This window comes from Xenopus tropicalis, chromosome 5 (assembly GCF_000004195.4).
Source record: "Xenopus tropicalis strain Nigerian chromosome 5, UCB_Xtro_10.0, whole genome shotgun sequence".
NCBI classification, from domain to species: domain Eukaryota; kingdom Metazoa; phylum Chordata; class Amphibia; order Anura; family Pipidae; genus Xenopus; species Xenopus tropicalis.
Genome location: NC_030681.2, coordinates 44,065,340 through 44,080,135, shown reverse-complemented (window position 1 = coordinate 44,080,135; position 14,796 = coordinate 44,065,340). Strand labels below are relative to the sequence as shown.

Genomic DNA, 14,796 nt, shown 5'->3' with positions numbered 1-14,796 from the left:
GTGATCTGTTCATTAAATGACACTTTATTTACAGAAAAATATATTTTATTATATATAGAATATAATACAATTAACGTCAATAAACTAATTCATCAACACTACCAAGCACTCCTCATATAGTATTAGCAATCATTTTCCTGATTCCTTACTTCCTGCTTGAGAGATTGCAACGCCCTCCCACATGATCTGCCTGGTCACATGGTACCGTGATGTCATCTGTAGGGTTTCCCTGGGCTCGGAACTTGACAGCAGAGGGGCATTGTCACCGCACACAGCTGCATTAGAAGCTGCGGGTGTTGGAGCTGTAGGTTTACGGTTTTGGTGAGTGGCACCGCCTGGAGACGCCAGTATGAGCTCAAGAGAGGAAAGAGTGGCCATTGTATCTGCAGCCCGCACCCCTATAGGTAAGCAACAGCGAAACACGACACCTGGGTTGTTAAGGATGTATGTATGTATGTATGTATGTATAATGGCACATGTTAGAAATGTGATGCACTCTTACAGTATGCTGTTGCTTTTTATGTGAGTTGCTATTATTATAATGTTTCTTTTCATGGGCCTTCTTGAGCTCTGTTTTCTTTAATATTAGGATTAAATTATATATATATATATATATATATATATATATAGTCATACATATATATATATATATATATATATATAGGCATGTATTGCACTTATTACTATTTTAAGTGTGTGCAGTTGTTCTGCTGAGGGCGAAGGGGCTTCGCAGGATTCTGGGAGTTGTAGTTCTACAGCACCTTCACTGATCACTGATTTTGAACTGCAAAGTCACCTTTAACTATTTAGTGGCTGGGTTAGTATTTTATAGACACAAATATTCGGTAGTGAAAGCTAGGCTTGTATATGAGAGATGTGAGCAGAACAGATAGTGTTACTGTGAAAGTAGGAAAACTACTCCCATGTCAGCTAGGGGCACAATAGGTATTTTGGGAATAATGCTCATTTAAAAATGCACTCATTTACTGTATCTTTAGTATATGCTGCTCACTATGCTGCTGTTCCAAACCCTCTGCAGCTTCTAAACTCCAGCTGGTAGCTTTGTGTAGCTGGGAATCCTGGTGCTAGCAACGCAGCTGCAGCCAGTAAGGCAGAGGATTCTACTCTATGACTAACAGTACAACAGCTCCATGTGGAACGGTGGGAGGAGTAATGACTCTCATACGGGTCCACTGGTAACTCTCCTTCTGATTGGCTGGGCAGGGTAGAACCATATCAGGGGACTGCTTCATGATTGGATAGATGGTAATGTGCCAGAGCTCTGCTCAGTACTGGGATTGCTTGGCAAAGTAAAGCCTTATAAAAGACTAGGCTTTGATTGGCTGATTTCAACACAGTTTGTTCGGGTTGTGTATGGAAGGGAGTGGAGTGGAGTTTGGCTAGTTCCCAGGCTTTTTTTTTATTTTTCATGAGTGATTTTGCTGGCTATGTGAAAACGTTAAAGAAACTTTCTCTTCAGGGCAAAATACACTTTATACAAACTTGTACCACTTTGCTACCCTACAGAATAACATGTAATAATTTTATTTACAGCATACATTTTGAAAGTAACGCAAGTATAGCAAACAAAATATTAGTGTTACTGTTGCTTTAAGATTGCAATATAAGGGGGACAATTCCTTTGTATGCCTGTGCTGCCTTCCTATGGGAGTAGTGCATATTTTAGTATCATCCCTGGGAATTATCCTGTAATGCAGAATTCCCTTTATGGTTTCTTAGCTGTTTTGTAGAAAATATAGGGTTGGTTCACCTTAAAGTAAACTGTTGGTATGGTATAAAATAGAATGCCTATGGTGGTCACTGACCCGACAGCCAAAAATTATTGCTTTGTAAGCTTACAGTTTATTATTATTGATACTTTTTATTCCTTTTCTATTCAATCCCTCTGCAATTTATTTTCCAGTCTACAGGACTACAGGTGTAGTCTAATCTCTCAGACAGTAAAGCTATATAGGTAGACACACATTCACACATTTATAAGTTGTATTCCTATTGAGGTCCTATGAGAAATAAATGTAAAGGGTGTATTAATGCTAATGTAAACAGGTACCTGGTGTAAGTTTTACATAAGTTTTACATAGGATTTACCACTTTTGTGGTACATACACCATAGCATTATTTAAAGGCAATGAGTGCACATTTGTTGTATAAAGCTCCTCCTGCGTTATCATGAGGTAAACAATTACAATATATACCAAAATTTAAATGCTATATTAATTTAAATACATTCATAAGTTGTTCTTTTTTGCTAGGTTCCTTTAACGGTGCCCTATCGACCTTACCTGCCCATACCTTGGGCTCTACTGTTATCAAGGAGGTTCTGAAAAGAGCTGCAATTCAACCACAAGAAGTCTCCGAAGTGATATTTGGCCAAGTTCTGACTGCAGGTAAATAAACTGCCAAGGAGAACATCCAGTTAACTGACAAATCATCTACCTATAAATTTTGCACCAAACAGTGAATGCTCCAATTAGTTGTATACCCTTAAAGTGGAGTGAAACATTACCGGTGATGTTGCTCATAGCAGCCAATCAGGTGCTTTACTTTGGTTTTCTTACTGTTGAAATTGCTGATTGGTTGCCTTAGGCAACATCACCGGTAATACTTCACTCTACGTTTTACACAGCATGATACATATACGCCTAATTGTTATATGTTTTGCATGAGGGTAGATGGAAGCATATAGAGCAGGGGTAATAAAACTCCCATATCCAGCTATTGGGAAGTACAGTTCCCTATTGGTCAGCGCCGGATTTCTCATCCGGGTGCCCCAAGGTCAAGCCCCTCCGTGAGCACACGCATGCGCATTCGGTCGGCACCAATTTAAACTCATACGGAGCAGTGAGGAGAGGTCCCCATTGCTCTGTATGGGAGCAAAACATTCGTGCAGTGGGGCGTCATGCCGCCCCTAAATTTTTGCCGCCCTAGGTCCGGGCCTTTGTGGCCTCGCCACAAATCTGCGCCTAGCAACGGGTGTTTATAGGGCTTTGAGCTTTTACATACCTAAAATAATCAGATTAGCTGACATTGAGTTTATTGGCCTATCTGAGTTCTATTTGCATTTAAGCAGGAGCTGAAAGTCCACAGATTGACCTGTTGTCAACTTGCACAATTCCTGGCTACTCTATAACAGTTTAGTTCAATTCCCCCTCCTTATAATACTGCACATTAAGCATGGCATCTTTAGAATAGAATTTCTCAACACAGGCCCAGACTGGCCATCTGTGAGTTTGGGCAAATTCCATAGGGGCCTCCCTCTACATATGAAGAAATATGTTATCAAAGGGGAAAACTGAAACAAGACTAGGGAAAGTTTGGAGAATAGGGAGAGAGTGGCACTTGATGGGGCAGACAGGAGAGAAGGGTATGCTCATGCATGCGCAAGTACACACATAATCTCACAGCATATCTGAGTGAAGGAATTCTAATAATTCACTCAGGAATAATTATAATTACAAGATGGCAAAACACCGGTGCTGCCTTTTGATTGCCTTTTTACTGGCGGGGTGAGTAGGGGTAGGAGTAGGAAAAAAAAATAAAAGAACCACAGAAAACAAGAAGGGGAATTGGAATGCAATTTGTGCTTGGGGGCAGGGATAAGAAAAGGTGACTGTTGTAGAAATTAGGAGGGTGGGGGGTATAGGATTTGTGGATATCGTGTTTTATTTTTATTTATAAAATCACCTCCAGGGAGATATTCCATTACAAAAAGAAACCAGGAATGGGTGTTCTGTGCTGGCAACCTTCTGCAAGATTCACTTCTCCTTAAAAAACACTGGGGGGAGAGAATATAAAACTGTCACCACATGAAGCCTACACAGGAGAAAAAGACCATTTTACACCTTGTTTAAAGGACAATGAAACACATGTGCAGTATGAAGCAAGGAGGGAAAGGAAGGGAGAATACCTTTTTAGAGATGGCTGCCTGTTCTAGAAAATGTGAAGTAAGTGTGACTGAGTAAATATTTGATTAGGTGAGCCAAAAGTGTGGCGTTTTTACTAAACAATAGGAGGACTATTGGGCAGTATGCTTTTTAAATTTTGACTTTTATTCTCCTTTAAAGGAAAACAATACCCTCAGAATGAATACGCAACTAACCCTAGGCCCGGGTCTTTGTGGCCTCGCCACAAATCCGGGCCTGTATATTATGTTAAGTGACCTATTAAAGAACCTTGCCAAACTGGAATATATATATCAGAAAATATTGCCCTTTTACATCCTTTCCCTTGAGCCCCCCCATTTAGTGATGGGCTGTGTGCTCCCTCAGAGATCAGCTGACAGGAAATAATGCAGCTCTAACTGTAAAAGGAAGTAGTATGGAGCCAAAAGGCAGAACTCTGTCCATTTATTGGCTGATGGGGCCTAGCATGTATGTGTGCCTAGGCTTGTTTGTGTGCACTGTGAATCCTATGAAGCAGCCCTTAATTAATTTTAATTCTTAAAATGCCAATTTTCTATTTGGGATTACCCAATAGCACATACTACTAAAAATGTATATTTGTATGAAAATGGTTTATTTAGCTGAAGCAGGGGTTTTACATATGAGCTTGTTTATGCAATATATTTTTAGAGAAACCTACTTTGTTTGGGGGTATAGTTTTCCTTTAAAGCAGCAATACACATCTGGATAATGGGTTTCCGGATAAGGGATCCCATACCTGTAATTATAAAAAAAATTAAAGATATCAGGAGATCACAGAGAGCAGAGAAATAGTGACACCCATTGATATGATTCCTGGCAATAATTTTCTCCTTTTTGAGGGTCTTTATGGCACACAGTTTTTTTGTGTCTTTGTACTCTGCCAGGAACACCTGGAATGAGACAGTAAGGTCTGTGACTATGCTTAAGCAGGGTACTAACCCTTAATAGGAACACAGCAACTCTGACACTCATTCCTCCCCAGAGAGAGGAGCATTTCAGCCACACTTGGCCCGTGCTAGAGGAACACAGATAAACAGGAGAAGATTACTGGGTCATTGTAGAGCTTTACTGCAAGTTAGCATGTTAACTATAACATGGAAAGTAGCGAGAGTTAAAAAAACAGCAATCACCTTCCCCATCACTACCTGTTTTTTATTCGTTTTAGTGGCAAACACACTTGTCTGTAGCTCCCAGTTTGGCACTTTGTAGGTTCCGGAAAATACCAGATGGGCTGCTGTAAGATGCCATAGACTGCCATTATTTAGTGGGCTGGCAGGGGCTGTTTGGGCCTCTGTGTACTTGAAATGCCAGGGCCTATTTTGTCTGGGCCTGCTGCAGCATGTCTCAAACCACTTGTAATAAACAATCATTACAGCTTATTCTAGAAACTATTATTCAAATTATTCAAATTACAATGCAACTTTGATATTGTGCCAACTTAAAATGCAGGTCAAACTGGTCTTAATAAAGTATGTGGCACTACAGGAGGGTGGCATTTAATTGCTATAAGTTTCCTATTAAGGGTGGTGCTGTAAAGAGAAAACAATGTATAGAAGTTTACTTCAATGTCCCCTCATTATAATACAATGCTTTTTAGCATGGCATTTTTGGAATGCTGGTGATATATTGATGGAACACTGTATTACAGGTATGGGATCCCTTATCCAGAAACCCATTATCCAGAAAGTTCCGAATTACAGACAGGCCATCTCACATAGACTCCATTATAAGCAAATAATTCTAATTTTTAAAAATGATTCTTTCTCTGTAATAATAAAACAGTACCTTGTACTTGATCCCAACTAAGATATAATTAATCCTTATTGGAGGCAAAACAAGCCCATTGGGTTTATTCAATATTTAAATGATTTTTAGCAGACTTAAATTGTGGAGATCCAAATTACAGAAAGATCCCTTATCTGGAAAACCTGTATTAGAATTTTAGATTGTAAGGTCCTCCTTTTCTCTTATATTGGTAAACACTTTTATTTGTAGATCTGTATGTTTAGTATATAGACCTATTTATTTTACAGCAGTGCAGAATATTTGGTGCTTTATAAATACATGTTAAAGGGGTTGTTTAACTTTTGAACCTTTATACTTTTTAACCAGTTTGCAATTAGTCTTCATTTTTTATTTTTTGTGGGTTTTGAATTATTTATCTTTTTGCTCAGCACCTATCCAGTTTGGATTTACAGCAGGAGTGAATAGAATCATAGGTAATAAAAATAAACAATAACAATAAAATTGTAGCCTCACAGAGCAATAGTTTTTGGCTGCTGGCAGAGGTGGGCCAAGTCGGCGGGGTGCCCTAGGCGTGCACGCAATCAGGGACACCGCTAGTGGAGGGAGCTACTGTGGAGATGCTATGCAGGGAGCGAGCACCGGGAAAGAAATTAAATGTTGGGAGAACACCAACTAGAGGTTGGCAACAGAGTACCTGTCTAGCGCCCCTTCACTGTTGCGCCTTAGGCAGGTGCCTCTTCTGCCTACCCCTAGTTCCAGCCCTGGCTGATGGGGTCAGTGACCCCCATTTGAAAGCTGGGAAGAGACAGAAGTGGAAGCCTATTAATTCAAAAGCTATAAAAAATTAACAATGAAGAACAAGTGAAAAGTTGATTAGAATAGGTCATTCTGTTACATGCAAAAAAATAATTTAAAGGTGAACTATCCATTTAATAATAATAAAGTCAAAAATAGTATTGTTCCTTATATATTTGAAATTTATATGTTACAGGTGCAGGACAGAACCCAGCTCGACAAGCCAGCGTAGCTGCAGGGGTCCCTTACAGTATTCCAGCATGGAGCTGCCAAATGATATGTGGGTCTGGTCTAAAGGCAGTGAGCTTGGGGGCTCAGTCTATAAAGACCGGGGAGGCTGATATTGTTGTGGCGGGAGGTATGGAGAGCATGAGTCAGGTGAGAAATGTACCTGGGTTCTTCAGATTTCTTTATCTTTTTGTGTGTCTGTTGTAATCTCTACAATACCTTACATTGCCTGTATCCCATGTAAATTGCCGGTGGGATGGTATACACACCGCTTCGGTTTTCCGAAGTTTCCTTGCGAGGCGAAGGCGAAGTGATATGTATACCATCCCACTAGCGATTTACATTCTAGCCGGTGGGATGGCATGTGGGGGAGATTATTCGTCCTCAATAGTGAAGATCACAGGCGACTTGTCTCCCCGTGTGCCACTGCCCTTAATGTTTTATAGGCAGCACAAATCAGCCTTTGTAACTACAGCCATTTGGTAACACTTGCTATTTGATGTAAAAGTGGTTTCTTTTTAGCTATTTTTTTTATAAATGTAATAACCTTTGAATGAAGAAAATGTATTTATTTATTTTTCAAATGTCCGTTAAAAGGGAAGAAAACAGACTATCGCCAAACAGAATGCCAGTATTGGGCAGTCGAGACTTCAAAGAAATATTAGATGCAGTTCATGAATGTTGAATTAAATAGACAATAACAAGATGTGAATAGATTGACTTGTAAAAGGACAGGCTTCCATATTACTAAGATCTGACTCCTTACATTTTTTATTTCAGGCTCCACATTTAGTGCACATGAGAGCTGGGGTTAAAGCTGGTGATGTCTCCTTGCAGGACAGCATAATGTGTGATGGACTAAATGATGCTTTTTACAAGTATCACATGGGAATTACTGGTGAGAAGCTCTCATTTATAGTTCTTTTGATCTTTCCATATGTGTGCGTGAATTTGTATGTATGTTTTTTTACCAGATTTCTCTTAGCTAAAATCATTTTTTATATTGTTTTGCCCATGTATGTTTAATAGCTTACAAATAAGTTAATTCAACTTTCTGTTCTTTAGGTTGACTGGATTGTGGGTGGGTGAGACCTAGGTATCATTCTAAAGCAGATATTTATACCAAAGATCTTCAGACTTTAGTATAAATTATACAGCAGAAATTGGTAACATTTAGCACTTACAGGACATCTCAACCCCAAAAATAAAATTTGGCCTAATGAATTGTAATTAACTGTAATTAAAAGCAGTGTTTGTCAGTCCTTTTCTATTCTCTGTCTCTGCATTTGAAGCAATGTAACACAAGGCAGCAGACTGACAGACCTGCCTTGCTGGAGGAGACTGACTTTTTCAACATTGTTTAAAAAGTAACAACCAGGAGTTCAACAAATGCTGCTTTCTATAGCAATTACATTTACCAATAATTTCTAAAGCACTAAAAATGTATAATAAATTCATATTGGAGTTGCTTAGAATTATATTTTCTTTTAGACACAATTTATATTGACCAAGACCATGTAACTCCATTAATACCTCCATGCTTCCCTTATGCTTCAGTAGCATCACTGGATTCCTGAACAATAATGAACCCAACTAAACTTTCTAAATGTTTTCCTCTTTGGTTTTACCCTTTCAGTATGGGGTCTTCTGGTCACAGGATTAGCTGTTTGTGATTTAATTGCCACTAGCCAATTGCAAAGAGCAGTGTAATACCAGGAGTGGTCAACTGACGCACTGCCCAGCTTAAGAATAGATAATTAATTTGCTGCTTAACAGGGTAAATGAGTGTTGTGATGTCAGAAGGCTTAAAGGGGTGGTTCACCTTTAAGTTAACTTTCAATATATTGTAGAATGTACTGTTACTAGCAACTTTGCAATTGGTCTTCATTATTTATTTTTATAGTTTGTTTTTTTTTTATTATTATTTGCCTTCTTCTACATCTTTCCAGCTTTCAAATGGGGGTCACTGGCCCTGGCACCTAAAAAAACTATTGCTCTGTGAGTTTACATTTGTATTGGTGTTTTTACTTTTTATTCCTCATCTTTCTATTCAGGCCTCCTCCTATTCATATTCAAGTCGCTCATTCAAACCACTGCCTGGTTGCTAAGGTAAACAAGACCCCAGCAACCAGATAGCTGCTGACTTTCCAAACTGGAGAGGTGCTGAACGAAACGCTAAATAACTGAAAAACCACAAATAATAAAAAATGAAAACCAGTTGCAGATTGTCTCACACTATAAATTTCTATATAATACAAAATGTTAATTTAAAGATTAAATGTATCTTGTGTGTATAGTTATCCTAAGAAGGGTAATAATAGTCTTTCATGGTGGCGCCAGAGACTTTTCTTGTATATTTGGCTACTTACTGTGTCCTGAGTAAGGAAGTCTAATCTTGTATAGTAGAAAGCAATAACGATGGTTTCACATGTCATGCTCACACAGATCCTGTGCTAGTAAGTGAGATCATGTATCAGTTCATGTATGTCTGACTTTGTCTACATGTTGCAGCTGAAAATGTGGCCAAACAATGGAAAGTTACCAGAGAGGAACAGGATCTGCTTGCAGTACAGTCACAAAACAGAACTGAGGCAGCACAAAAAGCTGGTTATTTTGATAAAGAGATTGTTCCTGTTACAGTTCCTTCCAGAAAAGGTATGTACATCATGGATCAATAAAACCTTCAGATTCTCATGGTGTGGGTGAAATTTCAAACCAGCTAAAAATAACCCCATCTTTGCAGGCCCCGTGGAAGTAAAAGTTGATGAATTCCCCCGACATGGAAGCAACGTAGAAGCAATGTCCAAATTAAAGCCATATTTTCTGAAGGATGGAAGTGGAACAGTTACTCCAGCTAATGCCTCGGGTCAGTAAATTTTGGGTGGAATAAGATAAACTAGACTTGGAGGTATTCTCATATTGATTTACAGGCAACTGCTGTTGAAAGGAAACCTTAAAAAAGTGTCCCACCTTATACAGTTCATTTCTGAGGAGTTTGACCATGTCATATCCTGCTCCTTCATTTTTTGCTGGCCTGCAGTTATCAATCAGCATGTCCACAAAATAAAACCTGTCTTTGTCCTGCACTGGTGCTCTGCCTTTCCAGTCTCATAGAGAAAAGGAGGACACAGCTCTCAGCATAATAATCTAGCACACATGCATTTCAAACACTCTAAAGATTTCAGTTCCCTGTAACCATCTTTTCCAGGGATCAATGATGGAGCAGCAGCTGTAATTCTAATAAAGGAGTCAGAAGCAAGACGCAGGGGTCTGGTCCCAATGGCACACATAGTCTCCTCAGCGCAAGTAGGCTTGGATCCCTCCATCATGGGAGTTGGACCTATTGCAGCAATTAGAAAAGCAGTGAGTAATCAAGTGCTATTAAGATATTGCTAATGGTTTTGGTTTTCTGAGAAATGCATTTCAGGATTGTTGGATTATTTATTGCTATTTATATATAAATGTTTTTATTAACAACTGCTTTGCCACTTACTATTTCACTCCACTTGGATGAGCAGATGTCTAACGTAATAGCCTGAACACATTCTCCTCTGCAGCTCTCTTACTTTGTTAGTAGTCAGCGACTTGAAGGGGGGCCATATGGGACTTTTTGGGTGAAGACACATGGAGCTACTTAGTAGCAGCTACTTGTCATGGCTACTAAATGCCAGAAAATACCTTGCCATAGACAATACTGAGAATTGCCTCAGCTAAAACACGCATAGAGACCGTTATCGGTAAATGATCAGCATTGTCTATTTTAGTAGCCAGTTCAGTTATGTCCCATTGGTCCTTGTAGATTGTAAGCTCTTTTGGGCAGGGCTCTCTTCACCTCTTGTATCAGTTATTGATTGCTTTATATGTTACTCTGTATGTCCAGTGTATGAAACGACTTATTGTACAGCACTGCAGAATATGTTGGCGCTTTATAAATAAATGTTAATAATAATTGGTCCCCCTTCAAGTCATTGACTGACTAACAGGTTAGATGAGAATGAGATACAAAGGAGGAAGTTGTGTTCTGGCTATTAAGTGAGAACTAAAGTTTAACTAAAGAAGCAGGGCAGAAATGTTGTACATGTTTTGTGCTTCTGTACCAGCCCTGCTTTTAGAAGGAAAGATCTGTGCCTCTGAATTACCCCCAGTAGCCTCCCATCTTCTTTTTTGCTGATTCCCAGCACATACTCTGTGCTGCTGTCAGTTACCTGTGCTTAGTCACAATATAAGGCTAATTGGTAATTACTACAGATAATTACTACATGGCAGCTCAGATACCAGTGCAATTAGCATCAGAACTTAATAATCAGCCCTGTAGCATCAGCTTATATGACAGACAAATGTCATCTTCTGCTTGATAATTTGCGACAACCCCTAAGCAACAGCTGCCCAGAGCCCACTGAGCATGTGAATGTCATTGACACTTTCCAGGATGGGGAGCTCCTGTGACAAGTTTGAAGTCCTGGATCATTGCTGCTACTGAGATGCTGAAAGTTTAGGCTGGTGCAGTAATTTCAGTATATAAAACATGTCATTTTTAGCCATATTCATTTTTAGAATTTAGTTCTCTTTTAAGTTAGATATCCATTAACTTCACCCTTTATAAGTTACATTTTTGGCTTACTGTATTGAAAATGTTTTTGTTCTGCACAGGCTATTTACCCAGTTTTATTTTTACACTGAATAGTTCCTTTAAGTCTTTAAGCTTTTCTGGAATTCTTCCTTTTGCCAAATAAAGGGGGTGGGGCATAGAACAAATGCAGCATTCTTAGAGCTGGACCAAGGCAAGGGTAGCAATTCATCCAACACACAGACAATGTCTCTGAACTTCACTGACCCCTAACAGCAAAACCGTCATTCAGTTATACTCCTGTATGGTATGAATATGTTTCCAATGTATGTGTAAATGTGTCATTGGGCCGCTCACAAGGCAAGCTGCCATTTACATGTCCTGTGTCACAATCACCCAAGAACACATGATGGGGGACTGTACCACTGGGAGTGAAAAATATGTCCCCCTAACTTAAGATAGTATCGCTATCATTTTCTTTTAGAAATCTGTCTTTTAGAAGTGGAACTTATATTGAACTTTTAAAATGGTTTTTATTATTTCCTTTTAATTAAATAATAAATAAAGAAAAAAGAAATGGATGAGGCTTATGGCAGTAGCACCAATGACTTTATTTTTCAGCAGTTCTCTTCTTTACCTCTGTTATTCATGATAGGTTGAGAAGGCAGGCTGGAGCCTTGATGAGGTTGACTTATTTGAAATCAACGAGGCCTTTGCAGCTCAGGCTGTGGCTGTGGTTAAAGACTTGGGCCTTAACCCAGAAAAAGTAAGTTTTGCCTGATTGAATGCTATAGTTGTGGCACATATTATCTACCTATGTATAACAGCTGGGGGGGGGGAGATGATATTTTTTGGGTTATATTCAATAAGCAGTGGTGAAGTTTTGTTTCTTTGAGTAATTCCTGATGGGTGCCTTCACTGATTTGTGACACACTGTAGCTGTGGTAACTAGAGCTTTGGTGCGCCCCTTCCCATATTAGTCACTGATTTTACAGACTGAACACATCAGATTTTTTAACCTGATCTGGATGATGGGCGCAGCAGACTCAGGTGGGCAGGGACTTGCAGGGGCTTATTAGGCTGTGCCTTTAATTTTGGGCCCAAAAGCACCACACCCAGGGGAATCCTATTAGATACCCCAGCCTGCCCCTCCTGAACACAGAGCTGTAGAACATCAGGGAGAGAAGGTGTTTGCCATTCATTCTTCAAATACAAACCAGTACAAGTATAAGATCTGTAATCCGGAAACCCGCTATCCAGAAAGCTCTGAAAGGCCATCTCCTATAGACTCCATTTTATTCAAACCAAATTTTTAAAATAATTTCCTTTATCGCTGTAGTAATAAAACAGTACCTTGTACTTGATCCCAACTAAGATATAATTAATCCTTATTTGAGGCAAAACAGTCCTATTTAGTTTAACATTTAAATGATTTTTTTAGTAGACCTAAGGTATGGAGATCCAAATTAGGAAAAGATCCCTTTTCCAGAAAACTCCAGGAACCGAGAATTCTGGATAACAGGTCCCATACCTAAAGAACAGCCCAAAACAAAGTAGTAGAAGAGATCGTATGGCCTTTTGAGAACTTGCAATTTTTTTTCTTTTCTGCAAAGTTATTAAAATTCCAAACTGGTTGACATGGTGATGCAAGTGTTTCACTGTAGAACAAAACTTGTGCTCCCCACTAAATTTTAAATGAGGGGGTGCAATGAGGCTTTGACCACAAAATTCATACAGCAACAAGAGATCCTCTGAACTCTCCCATTATCAATATAGTAAGCATTTAATGCATTAAGCTACTATAAATGACCTCCCCTTTAAAACAACCAAAATGAGATTGTTTGTTCATACATTGCCAATAAAAGGGCAGGTATTTGGGAGTTTTAACCTTGAAAGTGAGTTGCAGGTAAAACTCAGTCCCTGTATAAAATGTATAATGAAGCAGTAGAATTTTTAATGAATCAGATTAGAGAGTGTAGGACTGGCCAGACCAGGGATGACTGACGTTGTTGGCCAGCTTGAAGTATATTGCAATATATGGACAAACAATCCCTGTTTTGCTTAAAGGGGAGGGCATTTCTTGGTAGCTTAATGCACAGAATGTCTTTATGTCCTATATAAATTGAGTGCAAAGGATTTCCTATCTGTCAGTACTTTAAGAGAGCATTCTGCAAGTTCAGAGGTTATTTGATGCACAATATATAGTTTGAGACAAATTGGTGGACTTGATAAGCTTAATGGTTCTTCCAATTCAATTTCCTCATTTGTTTTTACACAGGTCAACTGTCAAGGTGGCGCTGTGGCCCTTGGTCACCCTCTTGGAATGTCTGGCTGCCGTATTTTGGTTACTCTACTTTATGCCTTAGAAAGAACTGGTGGGAAGAAAGGAGTAGCTGCCTTATGCATAGGAGGAGGAATGGGCATAGCCATGTGCATTGAACGAACCAGTTGAAGGGTATATATTAGCCATAACTAAATGAGTGCAAGTCTTTTCTTGTGCATCTGCATTTTTTGTACATGGACACAAAGCACTACAAGTGAAATCCAAGTTGAAGAACATTCCAGGAAGAGGTCCAGCCAAGATGCCACTTTTATTAGATGATCACTGTGACCTTAAATCTTGCAATAAAAGCATTTGTGTTTATTTAATACATACTGCTGTTAATAGAATAATTGTGATGGGTTTTATTTTGCCCTCTACACTGGCTTTTATAGGAAAATGCTCACTCTGTAGAACTCCTTTCTTCTGCTTCTATGAAATGTCTTAGTAAAGAACAATAAAAACTTTACTAATACATTTTATTTGCATTAATAGGCTTACACAAATGGTTTTGCTTCCCAACAATGGCCAAACACACTGCTAAATATAAGACGTGGCCCATGATGACATGAACATTTTACTTAAAGGGGTGATTCAGCTTAACTTTTACGATGTTATAGAAAGGCCTATTCCTAGCAACTTTTTAGTTGTCTTCATTTTTTAAAGTTTAATTATTTGCGGTCTTCTGACTCTTTCCAGCTTTCAGATATGCAATCCTCTCTTATCTCTGTCCTTTAAACCATTGCCTGGTGTGACATGCTGACTGCCTGTACACGCAATTTTGGGGGAATTAGCAATGGTAGGTAGGCAGGCATGCAGAGGATCTGGAGCATAAGAGACAAAACGCAGGTTTATTTAGGGCCAATTCATCCCAACATAAAGATAAGTCAGTTCACAAACAGTTCAGAGTTATGATTTGTCCCTCCTTCCCGGCTCTCACCTTCCAGGGTTACTTCCACACTCTAGAACCTTTACAGGGTTTCTCACTGTCCCCAGTGACTTTCACACGTCCACAGTGATTCACACTCGTGAACACTCAGGCTTCACCTTAAGCCTTGCTGACTCCTCTCAGCACTCATCCACCTTGGTCACGACTCCCTCTGCTGCTTGCAGTGGCAGGAGGCACCCCCAGCTCCTCTGGGAGTTCCTAACACAGGCAGGCAGCCTTCCTGCCCTGCTCTAAGAATGACCTTCTG

The 14,796-nt window shown here is 39.4% G+C and overlaps 1 protein-coding gene across 1 annotated transcript; it reads left to right on the top strand.

Annotated features, from left to right (window-relative positions):
* Positions 1–266: 266 nt before the first annotated feature.
* acat2 (acetyl-CoA acetyltransferase 2) lies at positions 267–13,929 on the top strand. The gene is given in 9 exon segments (NM_203634.1): positions 267–404; positions 2,274–2,408; positions 6,682–6,863; positions 7,494–7,611; positions 9,225–9,368; positions 9,457–9,579; positions 9,922–10,076; positions 11,936–12,046; positions 13,559–13,929. Coding segments are annotated over 9 exon segments (1,197 nt in total). The 5' UTR covers positions 267–349; the 3' UTR covers positions 13,733–13,929.
* Positions 13,930–14,796: the final 867 nt, after the last annotated feature.